The 15,685-nt window shown below is 32.3% G+C and overlaps 2 protein-coding genes across 2 annotated transcripts; one reads left to right on the plus strand and one right to left on the minus strand.

The window, feature by feature from the left end:
* Positions 1 to 939: 939 nt before the first annotated feature.
* On the minus strand, positions 940 to 11,174 carry LOC133179503 (palmitoyltransferase ZDHHC12-B-like). The gene is made up of 5 exons (XM_061314255.1): positions 11,041 to 11,174; positions 8,294 to 8,433; positions 6,945 to 7,118; positions 6,504 to 6,670; positions 940 to 3,138 (listed from the first exon to the last, which is right to left on the minus strand). Exons 1-5 carry the CDS (start codon positions 11,150 to 11,152, stop codon positions 2,817 to 2,819), a joined length of 915 nt encoding a protein of 304 aa, XP_061170239.1. The 5' UTR covers positions 11,153 to 11,174; the 3' UTR covers positions 940 to 2,816.
* Positions 11,175 to 11,922: 748 nt separating this feature from the next.
* On the plus strand, positions 11,923 to 15,667 carry LOC133179504 (uncharacterized). Its single transcript, XM_061314257.1, has 6 exons — positions 11,923 to 12,121; positions 12,378 to 12,800; positions 13,069 to 13,163; positions 13,266 to 13,502; positions 13,702 to 13,771; positions 15,150 to 15,667. Exons 1-6 carry the CDS (start codon positions 11,981 to 11,983, stop codon positions 15,243 to 15,245), a joined length of 1,062 nt encoding a protein of 353 aa, XP_061170241.1. The 5' UTR covers positions 11,923 to 11,980; the 3' UTR covers positions 15,246 to 15,667.
* The last annotated feature ends 18 nt before the right edge of the window (positions 15,668 to 15,685 follow it).

Below are 15,685 nucleotides of genomic sequence, written 5' to 3' on the forward strand. Positions count from 1 at the left end.
ATATGATATAGTTTGTTGTTGCTTTTATTTAATTTTATATTCTCTCCCTCTCTATTGAAAATGATGTGGTTGCCTACCTATGCCACTTCTATAGACACATGAGAGTTAAAAGTTTTACATAAAAAAATATCAAAGTTATTTTCTACAGGAAAAGCAGTGCAGAAACTCCTGTGAACTGAGTATGGTACAAAACTCGTTTAATACGAACAAGGATATAACAAAGGATTTACGTAAATGTATATAACGAAATCTTTGGGGGTCCGCGGCAAAAATCTTACCAATTTCTTGTAAAATTTTAGGCTACCATCGAATTCTAATATAATGAATTTATGGATATAGCTAATTCATTTTGTGTCCCATACATATAAAATATAATGAAATTTATAACGAATTTTTAAAGATGTCAAAATGTTAAACTGACATTATTTTTCTTCAGTGTATTTATATTTGAAATTATTTCATCAGAAAACTAAAGTCCTCCAAGTTAAGGTTTATATTTAATACTTCCCTGAACATATTTGGTATTGGTTGACAAATTTAAAGGGAAAAAAATTCCCTATATATATACATATCTAAGGATATAAGGAATTACGGATATAACAAAATAAATTCACAGGTCCCCAGGACATAGATTTACCCAAGTTTTCCTGTATATTCACAAACTTTATTTCATTCTGTGACACTTAACAGCTTCTGTAAATACTTCTCCTGTAGTAAAAAGCTGTGTCAAAATATCCCAAGAAGAAAGCAGAAAAGGATTTCATGTATGCTTTGTATTTTACTTTTTTTTTTATTTCATACATTTAAGTAAAAAAAAAAAATGCTGCATTCACTGTGTCTTTGGATTGAAATATGTCGTTGGGCAACATATATGTATTAAATGTATTAGGCTAAAAAAAATTATATAGTACAAAAAAACTGACAACAAGAAACATATCAAAAGGCTCGATGCACTTTTCTACAAAATTTCAGGCATCAAAACTTCATCAACTCTATTCAGTATAATTATGTGCAAATCACAGAAAAATCTTCAATCAGTAGAGCATACTTTGGAATCATTTAATTCATAAGGGTCAATGTCTGTGGGTACCAAAATTTCACCAATTTGTACTGACGTAATTTCTTGGGTAACACTAGAAGACTCAATAAACCAATACACTGACAAAGTTAACCTTCATGAGGATGTAAATTTGTGGTAAGGGTGACAATTCATGAATATTGGTCTCCCATAAACAATGATGATTCCACAGTATTATTGCAAATTTACAGGTTAGACAATTTAGCATTCAGGAAAATAAATCACTCTTTTTCACACTAACATATAATTTAAATCTATAAAATACACAAATATTTTGGGGAAAATAACTTATTATTCTGCTACAAAAAAACATTTGTATTGAATACAGTGAAACCTCATTATCTTGAACTCAATGGCACCAAGAAAAAACCTCGAAATATCCAAGTATTTGAGATATCAAGGGTTAAATACTTAAAGAATAAGTGGTTGGGACTTCTAATTCACTTCAACATATCCATGGTATTTGAGATATCAGTGTTTCAGATATTGAAGTTCAACTGTATTTTACTTTCATAAATAAAACGTTGCTTACATTTCTTAAAAAATTGCAAAGCAAAAATCACTTTTCTTCTCTCAAAATTATTACTAATTTTTTGACCAAAACATTCTGTATTTTCTTGAAGAATATACCAATAATTCACAAGAGGTTCACAGGCCACAATGCTCAGCTGAGTCCTCTTGGCCAAACTATTCTTAATCACAAGATTTGAAAAAAAAGTCATTTTTATTCAGACAAAAAATGCCTACTCCATAGGCCTGACCCTAGCTCCAGAGGGTCTTGACACCTCACTTGAATCAACACATCCTGGAGATGCTTCAGTAACATTATGATTAATATGACCTTCTTGTTCTCATGTTTTATCATCCGTTCAGTTTAGAGTGGCCCTCCTAATTTTAAAAGAATGTTTTAAAAATAAAATCATTATTAATTTCCTTGGAAAACTTTGATGTCCCTGTTGTAGCTCTTACTTACCTCAGGCTTGGGTCGGGGTTCCATGATTTGAACAAACTGAATCTGCACTACCTGTGAATGCTTGCATATTTATATCACTAGTCATGGCCTTGCTTTCTCGAAAATAAGATTAAAAAACATTTTCCCTATATATTCCTTTGTAAAACTTTGATCCCCTATGATGGCCCTATCCTACCCCAGGGGGAGCATGATTTGAGTAAACTTGAATCTGCACTACCTCAGGATGATTGCATATTTATATCACTACTCATGTCCTGCTATTCTTGAAAAGAAGATAACAAAATATTTTCTGTATGTATTCCCATATTACTGATAATGGCACTCCAATTCTTGAGAAAAAGATTTTAAACATTTTCTTTATATAGTGTCACATAAAACTTTGATCCCCCATTGTGGCCCCACCCTATTCCATGAGGCCATAAATGACCACACCCAATTTTTGCATATTTCTTAATTATCTCCTCTTGACAGAGGGGGGGGGGTTCTTTATTTGAAGAAACTTGGATCCCCTTCACTCAATGATGTTTTGTGGCAAGTTTGGTTGAAATTGGCCCAGTGGTTCTGAAGAAGAAGAAGAATTTGTGAAAAGTTTACGCAACAACAATGATGACAACAGACAACGGGAAAATTGCTTTCAGAAAACCTCACTTGAGCGTTTGGCTCAGGTGAGCTAAAAATCAAGCACTTTGGTTCTGACCTCTTAATTTCTCAGAGACAACACTTCCATTTTAATGTTCCTTGCTCATTTCTATCACTGCTTCACAACTACACTATTTCATTCTGTTCCACTTTTCGATCATACATACATTCCCATTCTCTGTATTTACAAACAGTTAGGAAGTTATACATGTTCATAAAGCAACCTTCATCAAATGGGTGAAAATCATCAGTGAGATGTTTAAGATATGTGATCCCTTCACGGGATACAAGTTCCCATGTTGTCAGTCCACGGAACATAAGAAAAGTATGGAATCCCAGGAGGCCAATCACAGTGAAGCCTCCAAATGACAGGATTAACATATCAATGATAAACACCGCATTTCTCTTCCACCAGTCTTTCCAAGATACCTCATACTGGAAATTTGTCCTGAAATGAAGTACTGAACAATTAAAATGTTCAATGATATTCTACAAAGATAATCTGAAGCTTACCAGTTATAAAATATTTTTGGTTTTGTGAACATGTTAACAGATAGATCTTTCATACTTTCAATGAGTTTGTCAATAATGAATATTTCTGAAACATAAAGGAGCAACTGAACAATTTTGAATTTCAGTGTTTGATTAGTTTATTATATGGAAGTGTTTCTAGGAAGGTAAGATCTAATAAAAACTAGAATTTGTTCAAATAAAAAGTTTATACTTGATGATGAATGAGAAACACCTGAGAATTGACCCAGTCCAAATCAAAGTACTGCAAGTACTGGAAAGCACTAAACAATGAATTTTAAAAATCTGACAAATTAGACTTGCAAATACAGGAACTCTCGATACCTTGAAGTCCGCAAGACCGAGGAAAAACTTCGAGAGATCAAGAGTTCGAGTTTTCAAGAGTTCGGAATTTTCCGGGTTTGTTGACAGGTTTTAAAATTAGTCTAACCGGATGTAATGATTTTCATGCAGTGCTAACCTTTTACACGTGGTTTTTATAAAACAACGATATTTTTTAGTAATTTAGATGAATATTTTATTAAACTGAGTAAAGCAAAAAATGTAAATCGTCATTTTCATGTATATTTATTCATTCTTTGTAATACGGACATCATTTGTTACATGAAAACGACATTTTACAGCATCGCACATAGCATTGACTATTCCAAACATAACTATTGAACGCAGTTCTTTAAGTATTTGTCCAATAATACTCGTCATATTGACATTGAGGCTGTTTCTGCTTTATTATATTTCGTTTAACTTTGACACTGACTCGAAATAAAAATTAAATTAGTGTTTTGTCTTCTAATCAATTACTACTTTTCACTGACTCTGCTTCTCTAAATTATCGAAAGACAGTTGATGATAATTATTTTATAATTATTTTAATAGCATATAGGCAAAATATGATTAACTATAAATCAATTACCGTATTTGGTTGAATATAATACGCACTTTTTTCCCAAAATAATTTTCTGTGAGAAAGGGGAGCGTATTTTACACCACAATGGGATTTTGATAGGTTTTTCTTTCATGTGAAACACGGCTATCATACGCACATACCATAGTATTACCTAGAGACTAATGCAATTTCTTGCTGTTTATCGCTGTGTTTAAAACTTCGGAAAGTTATTGTTGGAATGTAGGCTTGTTAAAAATGTTATATTTATAACCTTTTGATAGTTAAATTAAATTTAAAAGCGAGTTAAAATTAATTTGAGCTGCATGTTCATCGTCTCCGTGTAGACCGCCATTAAAGATGTTATTTATAGATGTTCACACATTCCTTTGCCACGTGCTTCCGTAGGCTAATTAAAGTACACATGTACCTAATCAGTCAGACACTCGGTCAAATAAGTAATAAGTCATTTTTTAATGAAATACAATAAAATAAAATTTATTTTAGGTTTTAAATAACTCAGTGAAAATTCATTTCAACATAAACACCCCTCAGTACGTCCCAATGGATGGAAGCCAATGTTGTGAACACGTGCACTTGTCACTTGATAATTACCCCTCAACACCCCTCCAGGCAATTAAATTGTTTACCGACTCCAAAGCATTGTTTTTACAGTTAGAGCACTGATTATTTACTGCCCTTATTAATGGCTTTGATTATTTTCTTTGTTAAAAATCGGGGGTTGTTTTATGATCTTTCGTATGTATAAGCGTGTGTTGATTACAACACATTAAACAGTTAAACGCTTGTTAAATGTAATTTTACTTCATCTTATATCGGCCTCGTGTTAAAATGATTGAGAGTTAAAAAAGGAAATACGAAACTAAAGTGTTATCATTTACTCGTGCTCTGTAGAAAATAAGATACCCACAAAGATTACCTCGATGTATGAAGACATATATCCCACCTTTGTACATCATTTTTCACAGCTTTGGAGGTGTGTTGATAACAACACTTTACACGCTTATTAAATTTTGATTTTATTTTTATAACATCAGCTATTTATTTAATTAATTAATTTCAAGTTCAAAAGAGGAAAAACGTAGTCTATGAATACTTTGATGTTGCAATATCACTTGCCTTGTTAAATTTACATAATTTTCAACATGATTACCTTAAACTAAAAATAAATATGACAACTGTTAAACTTGCAACAATATCTCGTGCTTTGTTGAAATAAAATTATTTCCACAAAGAATAGTTAGAATACGGCGACGCATAATTTCAGTATCACCGTATGCTAAAAAAATTAATAATAAAGTCTGTTAATACTTTAATGCAACATTATCTCGTGCTTTGTTAAAATAATTTCCTCCAGATTGCTGCGATGTAGAAAGTCAAGATTAAGAAATAAAAACGCATTTGAATAAAATATCGTGTTCTGTAAATTTTCGGCACTTCATCTCCGCGCCGATTTTCATAGCAAATTACCGCGATTTTCAAAAGTTCAGAACACCGCTTGGTAAAATTTTCTGCTGCATATAATACAACCGAACTGCATTTTTTTCCCCAGTTTCAGGCTCAAAAAGGGAGGTGCATATTTTACACCAATGCGTATTATATTCGGCCAAATATGGTATCACCTTGCAGCATATGTGTCACCTGAATAAACATCCCGTTCCTTGAGACCTGCGTCTTCTGCCTGGGGCCATTTAAATGTCCAGGTAAAGGTGCTAATTATATAACCTTGTATACATATAGCCACTTCGAGGTATTGAGTGTAAATTCTAATAGAATATATATAGCGGGACCACATTTTGACTTCGAGAGATCAAGGGTTTTGAGAGATCAAGAGTTCGAGAAATCAAGAATAAATTTGCTTAGTTATATAGGGGAAAAATTCGGGACCGGAGACTCACTTCGAGCGATCAAGAACTTCGAGAGATCGAAGTTCGAGCCATCAAGAGTTACCTGTAATCAGAATCACTTCTTTGAATTCTTGTTGAACTGGAATCAATACTAGCTTTTAACTTCCATTTTATCATTAAATGGTAATAACAAGAACATTTAAACGCAAAATCTGATTTGCTCAACTTCATGTTCAATGTAATTCTACTATGGAGTGATTTGTTAAAAGATCAGTAGAACAGGAGTAGGCAGCTTTATAATCAGTCTGAATGACAAAATATTTCTAAAAAAAATATATGTATTTATTAAATTATCCAATATCCATATAAATAAACTTATTTGTATGATGTTAGGGGTGATAACAGAAATGTTGGTGTATACATTGCATGTTCAAAAAGGCCCATTAGAGGATGCATGGATTGGAGCCTCTGCCTCAGGTCAGCTTAAAAAACAATTTTATGATTTTCTATTCAAGTCCATTCTGAACTCACCATGTGATTGCAAAGGTCCAGAGAATCAGGATGGTGGTGACCAACAGGAAGGTCCAGAAGTACTTGTGGTTGCCTTCCCCCACACAGGCGTCCAGCCACGGACAATGGTGGTCATGTTTCCTCACACACTTCTTACAATCCTCACAGTGCTTTGTACGCATTGGTTGCTGACACCAAAGTTAAAACATGGTTACCATGCAGTGTTTCCAATTATATTCAGAACATCACACACAATTCATTTCAAATTTATAAACAAAATGTTTACTTGACATTTTGATTTGATATGCAGTCCAATCACATGCATAACTGATATCCAGAATAACCTTCAACACATCAATTTCATTTTGTTTAATAGAAGATTCATGGCTAATAGTGGTACAAAGTATTTATACTAAATGTATAACTTATTCAAAAACTGCTTCAAGAAACATGTTACTGTACCTCTATTTCACAATAATCACAATATCTAAAGCGCTGCTTCAGGGCCTTCAATCTTTCCTCATTAGTCTCTGATTGACCAATCAGTGGAGAATTATCTGACTGATGCATCATGGGAGTTGTGTCTGAAACATCATCCTCCAAGTCCTCAAGTTTTTCTGATGAAGCCTTTGATATCTAGATTTTATTGACAATAAAAATCAAAGCATGTACTAAACATTGAGTAAATATTTACTGTTACATGTATGTTACAGTGTGATCTATTAATCTATTTTTTCAATTAATATACATTTCATATTTTAAAGTAATAAAATAGTTGTTTATATTTCAATTTTTTAAATCACCAAAGTAGAACAGACAGTATCCAAACATAATTATTACTGCCATGGGTTATAAGGGTTCTTGTTACTGGTTTGTATGTATTTTGAGTTTTCACTGGTTTGTACTTTGTTAGATTGTGTTGTGTTGGTTTGGTACATTTTCCCCAATAAACTTCTTAGTTGTTCAAGTAATTTTTTTCTAGTTTTTGACCAGAGGGTTTATACACAAGCCATTAGCTTTGGTAGTGCTAGATATTAGACAGACAATACTTCCCTCTGATAACTTAAGCTAGTGTTCCTGTATGTAGCTTTACTATGTTATTCTATGACAATTATGAAAATTAAAAGTAATTTCTGTGTTGCAATATATATCAATATTCCATTTTTTCTAAAATGTAATGGGAGGGTTAATTAATATGAATTCTTGTAAAGAGTTACCTCCCTTTAAGCAGTGTATTTAAATAATTGATATAGAAAGAGAAATTCTTATTGTTTTGTGACAAACATATTTTATATTTGTTGTTGTAATTCTCATGGCATTCATTCCATTCATTGCATTTGTTAAATTTATTACTTTCATTACAGTATTACATTTTTTTTTAATTATTGCATTTATTTAATGAAGATGCGGGCCTGAGAGAATCTTATTTATTATCTTATCTGAAACCATGTTTCAAATCATATCTATTCTAATACTGAAATGAAATAATGTACTTCTTTAGGATAAACCCTGAAACTGACCTGTTAACATTTTTTTTTTTGGTTTGTTTTATTTATAGATCTGCTTAGATTACTACAAGTAACACTTCTAACAAAGAACTTTCACTATCTTCACCCTTAAATCTTTAACATTACAAAAAGCAAACTGACCTTTCTTTTGACATATTTTGTATAAAAATTCATTTCTGATTATCCATAGCAACACAATAGAGAAGTAACAAGTAGTATATTCTCAGCCTTCCCACAGTAAGAACATGTACACATACAAAGAACCATAACTCTCATTAAAAGTTTTGAATTCATCTAACTTACCCGCTTTGAATGCTTTTGTCCAATGTATCCAGGATTTTTTAAACATGCAGCAAAATATGCGATCAGAGCTACTAGGACAAGCAGGACATAACTACATCCATACACCAAGTCCTCTCTGTCAACAAGAGCCTTCTTCAATGCTGCACATGAAAAAAACCAGAAGGAAATTCGTTCTTTCTCCTGTCTTTAGCAGATAATATTAATTATATATACAGTTGAACTTCGGTATCTCAAACACTGATATCTCAAATACCATGGATAAAGTGATTTTAAAGTCCCACCCCCTTATTCTTTAAGTATTTTACCCCTGATATCCCGAATCCTCTGATATCTCGAAGTTTTTTTTCGGTCCCATGGAGTTCGAGATAACGAGGTTTGACTATATTAATTAATCATACTAAAAATTCCAATTAAATTGAACTGCACAAACAGATAGTTTATTTGAAAATAAATACCCCCCCCCCCCCCCCCAAAAAAAATAACAGGTCTGACAAGTAACATTGGATATGGAATGAGCAAATGCAACATTGTCTCCGGAGAGATATTCACAGCTTGCTACCTGAGAAGTCACAACAGAGGATTTCCTTTACACTAAATCAACATGATGCCTGGTATTTTTAATTTATGATAATAGATACCAACTGTAAATGTACATAAATTGACTCACTCAAAATTTAGCACAATCTTCCAATTACAGTAAAACTCATTTAGTACAAACACAGATATATAGCGAAATTACGGACATAGGTAAGTTTTTTGCAATCTCCGGCAAAAACTTTGGTAATTCCATGTAAAATCTTCTATATATAACCAACTTGGATGTAGTGAATTTACAGTTATAGCGAACTAATTCTGTGTCCCTTAGAAGTTAAAAATAACGAAATATACATCTTTTATAGTGAATTTTTAAAGATTTTAATTTTTAAAATATTGATGTAATAAGTATATATATCTGAAACTCTATTCATCTGAAAAATTTTGAACTCCAAGGTAAATCTTGTGTTTTATACTTCCCTAAATACATTTCGTAGTCATACTTCTATAATGAGAATTCACTATGTATACTTTAATGAATTCGTTCAGGCGTTATACCGATAAAACAAATTCCAGATATAGCAAAGTAAATTCTCAGGTCCCCAGAACTTCACTATAACCAAGTTTTACTGTAGCATAATCATAAATTACCGTATTTTCCTCTATATGTATTTATATAAATCATACATTGGCATGTACTTGCATTAGCTGACAAGAATCAGTGCAAAAGGCATTAAATATAATTACCAATAAATTAAGTAAATAAAAGAATGAAATTTTACACTTTCATTCTATCTCCTAGATGTTTATAAAATGTCGTGAATGGATCTTGTTGGTGATTACTGATCATAATTAATAAACAGAATATTAAGAGTATGCTGGCTATATTTTTATTCCTTAATATTTTGTAAGTGATAACACCAGATATAAACAAATAAATATATATATATGTATAATATAATGAACTTGTGTTGTTTTTATTTTTTAAGGAATAACAATTAAGGCCTAACATTCATAGTATCAGGTTGTACTTTTCTTTAATCCAGTCTCCTTCTCAAGGTCACTTCATAGAATCTGGTAACTCTAAATAAATGACTTAGCTCAACAGTTCCATTACTTTGAATTTTATAAAAGACTTAATAAATAAACATCATATGAATTAAAAAAAATCACCGATTTAATATCCTGTAAATAGGTACATGTATCACTGTACATTGTAGAAAAATAATCAGGATCGGGATCACATACTGTGGATAATACACAGGGCATATTATAAATTCTAAAGATTTTCTTGAACATGTAAAAGTGGCTATCTAAAAAATGGTCCAATCCTCAACCTAAGGGGCTGTCACAGTAGCTCAGTCAGTACAGCACTTGCTCCGTGATCTGAAGGTCATGTGTTGAATCATGGCCGTGACTCAATAAAAGATAGGTTGCAACTGTGTTCCTTCACCAAGCACTCGGCACTTCGAAATGAAAGTTAGTGGTCCTTCGGATGAGACTTTAAAAACCGAGGCATCGTGTCACGGTAGGAGTGAAACGGTTCACCGCGGTATCGATTCACCGCGGTATTTTTTCTCGGTTTGATACACGGTGCAAAATCTCTAATTTTCGGTTCGGTTCATTTTTTGGTCGGGATCGTTATTCAGTCGGGTTTGCATGGTTTGGCATAAGGTAAAACACGCTCCTCAGTATAAATAAGTATAGAAAACGTAAATTTTTGATGACTGATAGCTTGTAAAATAATTTTTGACAGTCAAATAATTTTAGTCAATTTCTTCTAGTCAATTTGCAAATAAAATTCGTAAAATATGTGACTAGATTTAGAAAAAGAAAGCATAAAACAACGTTGAATTTGTTTCCTTCTATCAAAATGTATCGTATCGAAAATAACCGAACCCAGACAAAATTATACAATACGTATCGAACCGTGAAGGAGGTGTATCGTTTCACCCCTATGTCACGGTAGGCATTGGCATGATAAAGAACCCTCATTGCTCAATGGCTCTGAGTGCCTAGTAAAGTTCTAAATTTGAGGCCCTTCAACGGTTATATGGTGACGTCTCTATATGAGTGAAAAATTCTCGAACAGGAACAAGACGTAAAACAACATACAAGCAATCAATCTAGGGGGCATAAAATGTAAGCCGAATCAAAGACTCGAGGAAATACTGACTTAGTTTTTCTTCATGTTTTGTTATCTGTTCACTTACATGTTTCTTTATATAGCAGAGTAGCAGGAACCCCTAAGACCAGCAGCGTGTGTGTTCCCCTGATCAGAATATGTCTGCCGCAGAAACTCCTACAGCGAACAAGCTTCTTCATGTTTCTTTAAACCATGACGGTTACTGAAATATTAAAGATAAATTTCATTCCCAAATCAGGTTAACTTCTTAATCAAATCAAAACTAATGATTTTAGAGAGACAGACACATAAATAAGTTTATAATTATGTTTCTGAATATACAGATTATGAATTATTTTCAAAATGATTAATAGATATTGTCCTTAATTACTCTCAAAGGTACATAAACAAAACCATTAAGTTCAACAATAATGGGCCCCTTTAGTCCAAACATTGGTATAATATATTTTAAGATGATGAATAATATAAAATTATAAAAATATCAGTGATCAGTACTTGATCCTTCTGCATCCTGGTTGAATTTCGATCCCGATCTATTTTCTTGTGGTAAACTGAACTATGTGCAATTTAAAAGTTCAATCAATTTATTTATTTATTTCTGCAAAATTGTATTATCTATATCGGGATAATTGTTACTTAATCTATTAATGGATGTACCTGAAGTTTTGAAGATTCTATAAATATGGTAAGGATCGGGTTTGTACTACACTTAAACTTGTCGACTAATTACCGTAAATATTGAGATTAAAACAAAAAAAAATCTTTTAAAGTTAGCCAAAATAATGCAACTAGTGTTGGCTAATAACCATTTTTAATACATCCTGACTAATTCAATTGTGGATTGTATTCAAAATGTACGTCAACACATCACTCTAATACAATAAAATATATTCGATTCTTTATGCCTTTTCCTTAATTAGCTTTATTATTGTAATACATTTCATGTGAAAAAACGAGGTATTAGCAAGGACATTCTCCCAGTCTCTGACTTCTGCTAGGGGTGTCGCATGATGGCATTCCATATTCGATGTATCAGCCAGCGAATACGAGCCTCTAGATCTGTTGTTGATTTCTTGCAGACGCCCGGATTTACTCACATAGACAAAAGAGTGCAGAGTGCAACTACAGTAACCTGTGGGAATCCCAGGGTAAGGGTACCTTTATCACATAACAACAGTGCAGCAGTGTGCATTTCGTCATCCAAGTAAAAAGTCAAACAGCAGCTAAAAAGTACTGAGTTATCTGGAAATACTTTAAATTTTTGACGATGGGATTTAGCTTAATTCACTTCTCATCTTGGATAACTTGTATGACTACTTGAACTCAGTACTTGCTTGATTCAGATTTAAACATCACATTATTGAACTCACTTTAATGATTGCTCGATGACCTTTTTCATTATAGGTATCAATCAACAATTTAGACAAAATCCTTGAAGAATGTACCAAGAAAAAAACATCATACAATGGAAACATCTCAGGAATTTTTGACAATTCATTTGATTTTGAGACAATTTTAAGATGTGAATTAGTTAAAGAAAGTCATGAGAAGATTAATAGTAGAAAGTGCAGTACACTTAAAAGAACATCTTTATCTAACAGCAACCTTAATAAACACAATGTAGCACAAAACCTAGATAAGTTGGGACTTGTGTCACATTTGACCTTTGAAAGTGATTTTAAATGTAGCTCAGTCCCTAATGCAGGGGACACTTTTTTATTCAATGGAGAAAGTTCAGGAGGAACCCCAACAGATTCAGAGTTTGAGAAGAAAAGAGCAAGGCGAGAGGAGAATCTACTGAAAATGAAGGCTTTTCTTGAGCAGTCTGTATGAGATATTTGATTAAATGTACAAGAGAGGTGTTCCAGACCGATTAATGCTAATATGTAGAGAGCTTATATTTTTTAGAAGTTTTCTTCACTTGATGTACTCAAGTAAAAGTTTCACTTCAATATCAACATTTTTTTTTCTCAGCTTATATATTGCAATAGTTTAGTCTTTAAGGAAAATGTGGTAAACTGCACCATAAATATTTGCCTCCTCCAACTCCCTTGAATCAATCAATGTCTTTTATGCAAATGTCTTGACATTTCAGCTTCCTCCACTATTTGAAATAGGTATATCTTTTGATGCCTATTCACCCAATATTGTACTGGAGAATAATTATTGGGGGAAAAGGGAAATTACTCTGTAAGTAGACCAATAATTAAACTTCCTTTATTTAATATGTATAAAGTGGAATTTAGGTATATATTAGCTTTCTTCAATGATCATTATTTTTTTCCTTTTTAGTGGAATTCAGCGCTACAAAGCTAAAGTGTGGACGCTACAGACCATGACAGGCTTACGCTTTATTCACACTAGGATGTGTTTGCTAAATACCTCATGTGACTTGGATGAGAATTTTGTGCGTGTTCGATGGAGGATTTTAGGACTGAAGCAGTTGGCAGCAATGAAACGCCTTAATGTATATGGAAAATTCTGGAAGATCTCAAAAATTCCTGACAGAGTTTTAGAAAAAGATGCTGTGTATGTTAATAATTTTGTTAATTATATTTTTACAGATTTTTTGGAATGAAGATTTTAAAATTCCCTTTATTTTGCTATTTGACATAATTCTGTCTACTGATGTATTGTTTTGTATTTTTTAGATGGTATGATGGAATATCCCTTTATTTTGCTATTTGACATAATTCTGTCTACTGATGTATTGTTTTGTATTTTTTAGATGGTATGATGGAATATCCCTTTATTACCTCAATGATGAAGGTTTAGTCAATAAACATGTTATCAACAGGGTAAGTCTCAACGTTCCAATAATCATGTGTGTTCAGACAGTAATCATGCAGCTTTGTTTGACAAAATAAATATTTTTATGCTCCACCATGAATATGGCCGGGGCATATAGTGTTTGTCATGTTCGTCTTCCATCCTTTCGTCATGCTCTGCGTGTAGCTCAGTTCAAAGGTCAGTTTCAAAGAAACTATCCAAGATATTTTTATCAAGCTTCATATCCTGATAGATATTGATGAGAGCTATGCAACTGCATCAACATTTTTTGACCTTGACCTTTCCTTTGACCTTGACCTCATTTTTCCTAAATTAGTGTTTAGCTCAGTTTTTAAAGATACCATTCAAGATAGTGTAATCAAACTTCATATGTTGATACATACTGATGTAAGCTATTCAACTGCATCAATGTTTTTTGACCTAGACCTCACTTTTCTTAAATTAGTGTTTAGCTCAATTTTAAAGAAACCATTCAGGATAGTGTTATCAAAGTTCATATGTTGATACATAATGATGAGAGCTATTCAACTGCATCAACATTTTTTGACCTTGACCTTTCCTTTGACCTTGACCTCACTTTTTTTAAAATTAGTGTTTAGCCCGGTTTTAAAGAAACCAGTCAAAATATTTTTATCAAACTTCATATGCTGATACATACTGATGAGAGCTATTCAACTGCATCAACATTTTTTGACCTTGACCTTTTCTTTGACCTTGACCTCACTTTTCTTAAATTGTGTCAAATTTCATATGCTGATACATACTGATGTAAGCTTTTCAACTGCATCAACATTTAATACCTTTCATTTGACCTTGACCTTACTTTTCTCAATTTGTGTTTAACTCAGTTTTGCTCAGTTTTAAAGAAACCATTCATAATATTTTTATCAAACTTCATGTGCTAATACATACTGATGTAAGCTTTTTAACTGCATCAACATTTTTTGACCTTCACCTTTCCTTCGACCTTCAGTTCATTTATTTTAAATTAGTTTTTAGCTCTGTTTTAAATAAACCATTCAAAATATTTTTATCAAACTTAATATGCTGATACGTATTTGTGAGAACTATTCAACTGCATCAAAAATGTTTGAGCTTGAACTTTCATGTAACCTTGACCTCACTTTTCTTAAATTTGCATTTTGCTAAGTTTTAAAGAAATCATTTAAGATATATTTATGTAAGCTTATGCTTTTATACATAATTTGGTGAGAATTTATCATCTATATCCAACTTTTTAGATTTCAATTTAAAAGAAACTATTCAAGATATTCTCATCAAATTTCATACACTAATACAAATTTTCATGTTGCTTACTAATATACCCTCGGTGGGGCATTCATGTCCTATGGACATATTTCTAGTATCTTTCTTTTTTTATCACAGGTGGAGGAGGAGAGCAGTAAGAAAGTTGCTCCGGCTTTGTCGTTACGTGAGAGACTGACCAGAAAAGTGGGTGTTCTACCTACTAAACAAATCTAGGCCCATACTCAGTCTTCAACAAATCTAGGAGTTATAAACAGTTGGTGCATATGAAACTGTGGCAAAGTAATTTAGCAAGATTGGTGCAAGTGTAGATTTTGAATTTCACAACACGTGTATTGAAAACTAAATTTTTGCAAAAGTGTTTAATATGCAAAAGTTTCCAAGTGTAACTATAAAAAGAAATATATCATCGGAATAGAAATGGATTAGGTACTAGTATTTTAATATTAAAATATTGTATTCAAATTTTCTTCCCTTTTTATGAAAAAACTGTGCATTAAAATGAGGAACTACAAAGATATGTTTTACCATTGTCTCCTTTAGGAATTTGTTTAGGTGTGTCTGTAAACTCTTAGAAAAATGGCAAAATTACACATGCTTAATTTTTATTCAGTGAAACTTGAAAAAAAATATTGTCAGTAATCCTTTTTTTTTCT

The sequence above is a fragment of the Saccostrea echinata genome, unplaced genomic scaffold, assembly GCF_033153115.1.
Source record: "Saccostrea echinata isolate AGI-Se365-2 ecotype Australia unplaced genomic scaffold, CSIRO_AGI_Sech_v1 ptg000004l, whole genome shotgun sequence".
In the NCBI taxonomy this organism is placed as follows: Eukaryota; Metazoa; Mollusca; class Bivalvia; order Ostreida; family Ostreidae; genus Saccostrea; species Saccostrea echinata.

Coding starts and splice junctions, on each gene's coding strand:
- LOC133179503 (XM_061314255.1), bottom strand. CDS start 11,152: ATGAAGAAGCTTGTTCGCTGTAGGAGTTTCTGCGGCAGACATATTCTG. Junction 7,119..8,293: donor GACAAAAGCATTCAAAGCGG/GTAAGTTAGATG, acceptor AATAAAATCTAG/ATATCAAAGGCTTCATCAGA. Junction 6,671..6,944: donor GTGATTATTGTGAAATAGAG/GTACAGTAACAT, acceptor CTTTGGTGTCAG/CAACCAATGCGTACAAAGCA.
- LOC133179504 (XM_061314257.1), top strand. CDS start 11,981: ATGATGGCATTCCATATTCGATGTATCAGCCAGCGAATACGAGCCTCT. Junction 13,503..13,701: donor GTTTTAGAAAAAGATGCTGT/GTATGTTAATAA, acceptor TGTATTTTTTAG/ATGGTATGATGGAATATCCC. Junction 13,772..15,149: donor ATAAACATGTTATCAACAGG/GTAAGTCTCAAC, acceptor TTTTTATCACAG/GTGGAGGAGGAGAGCAGTAA.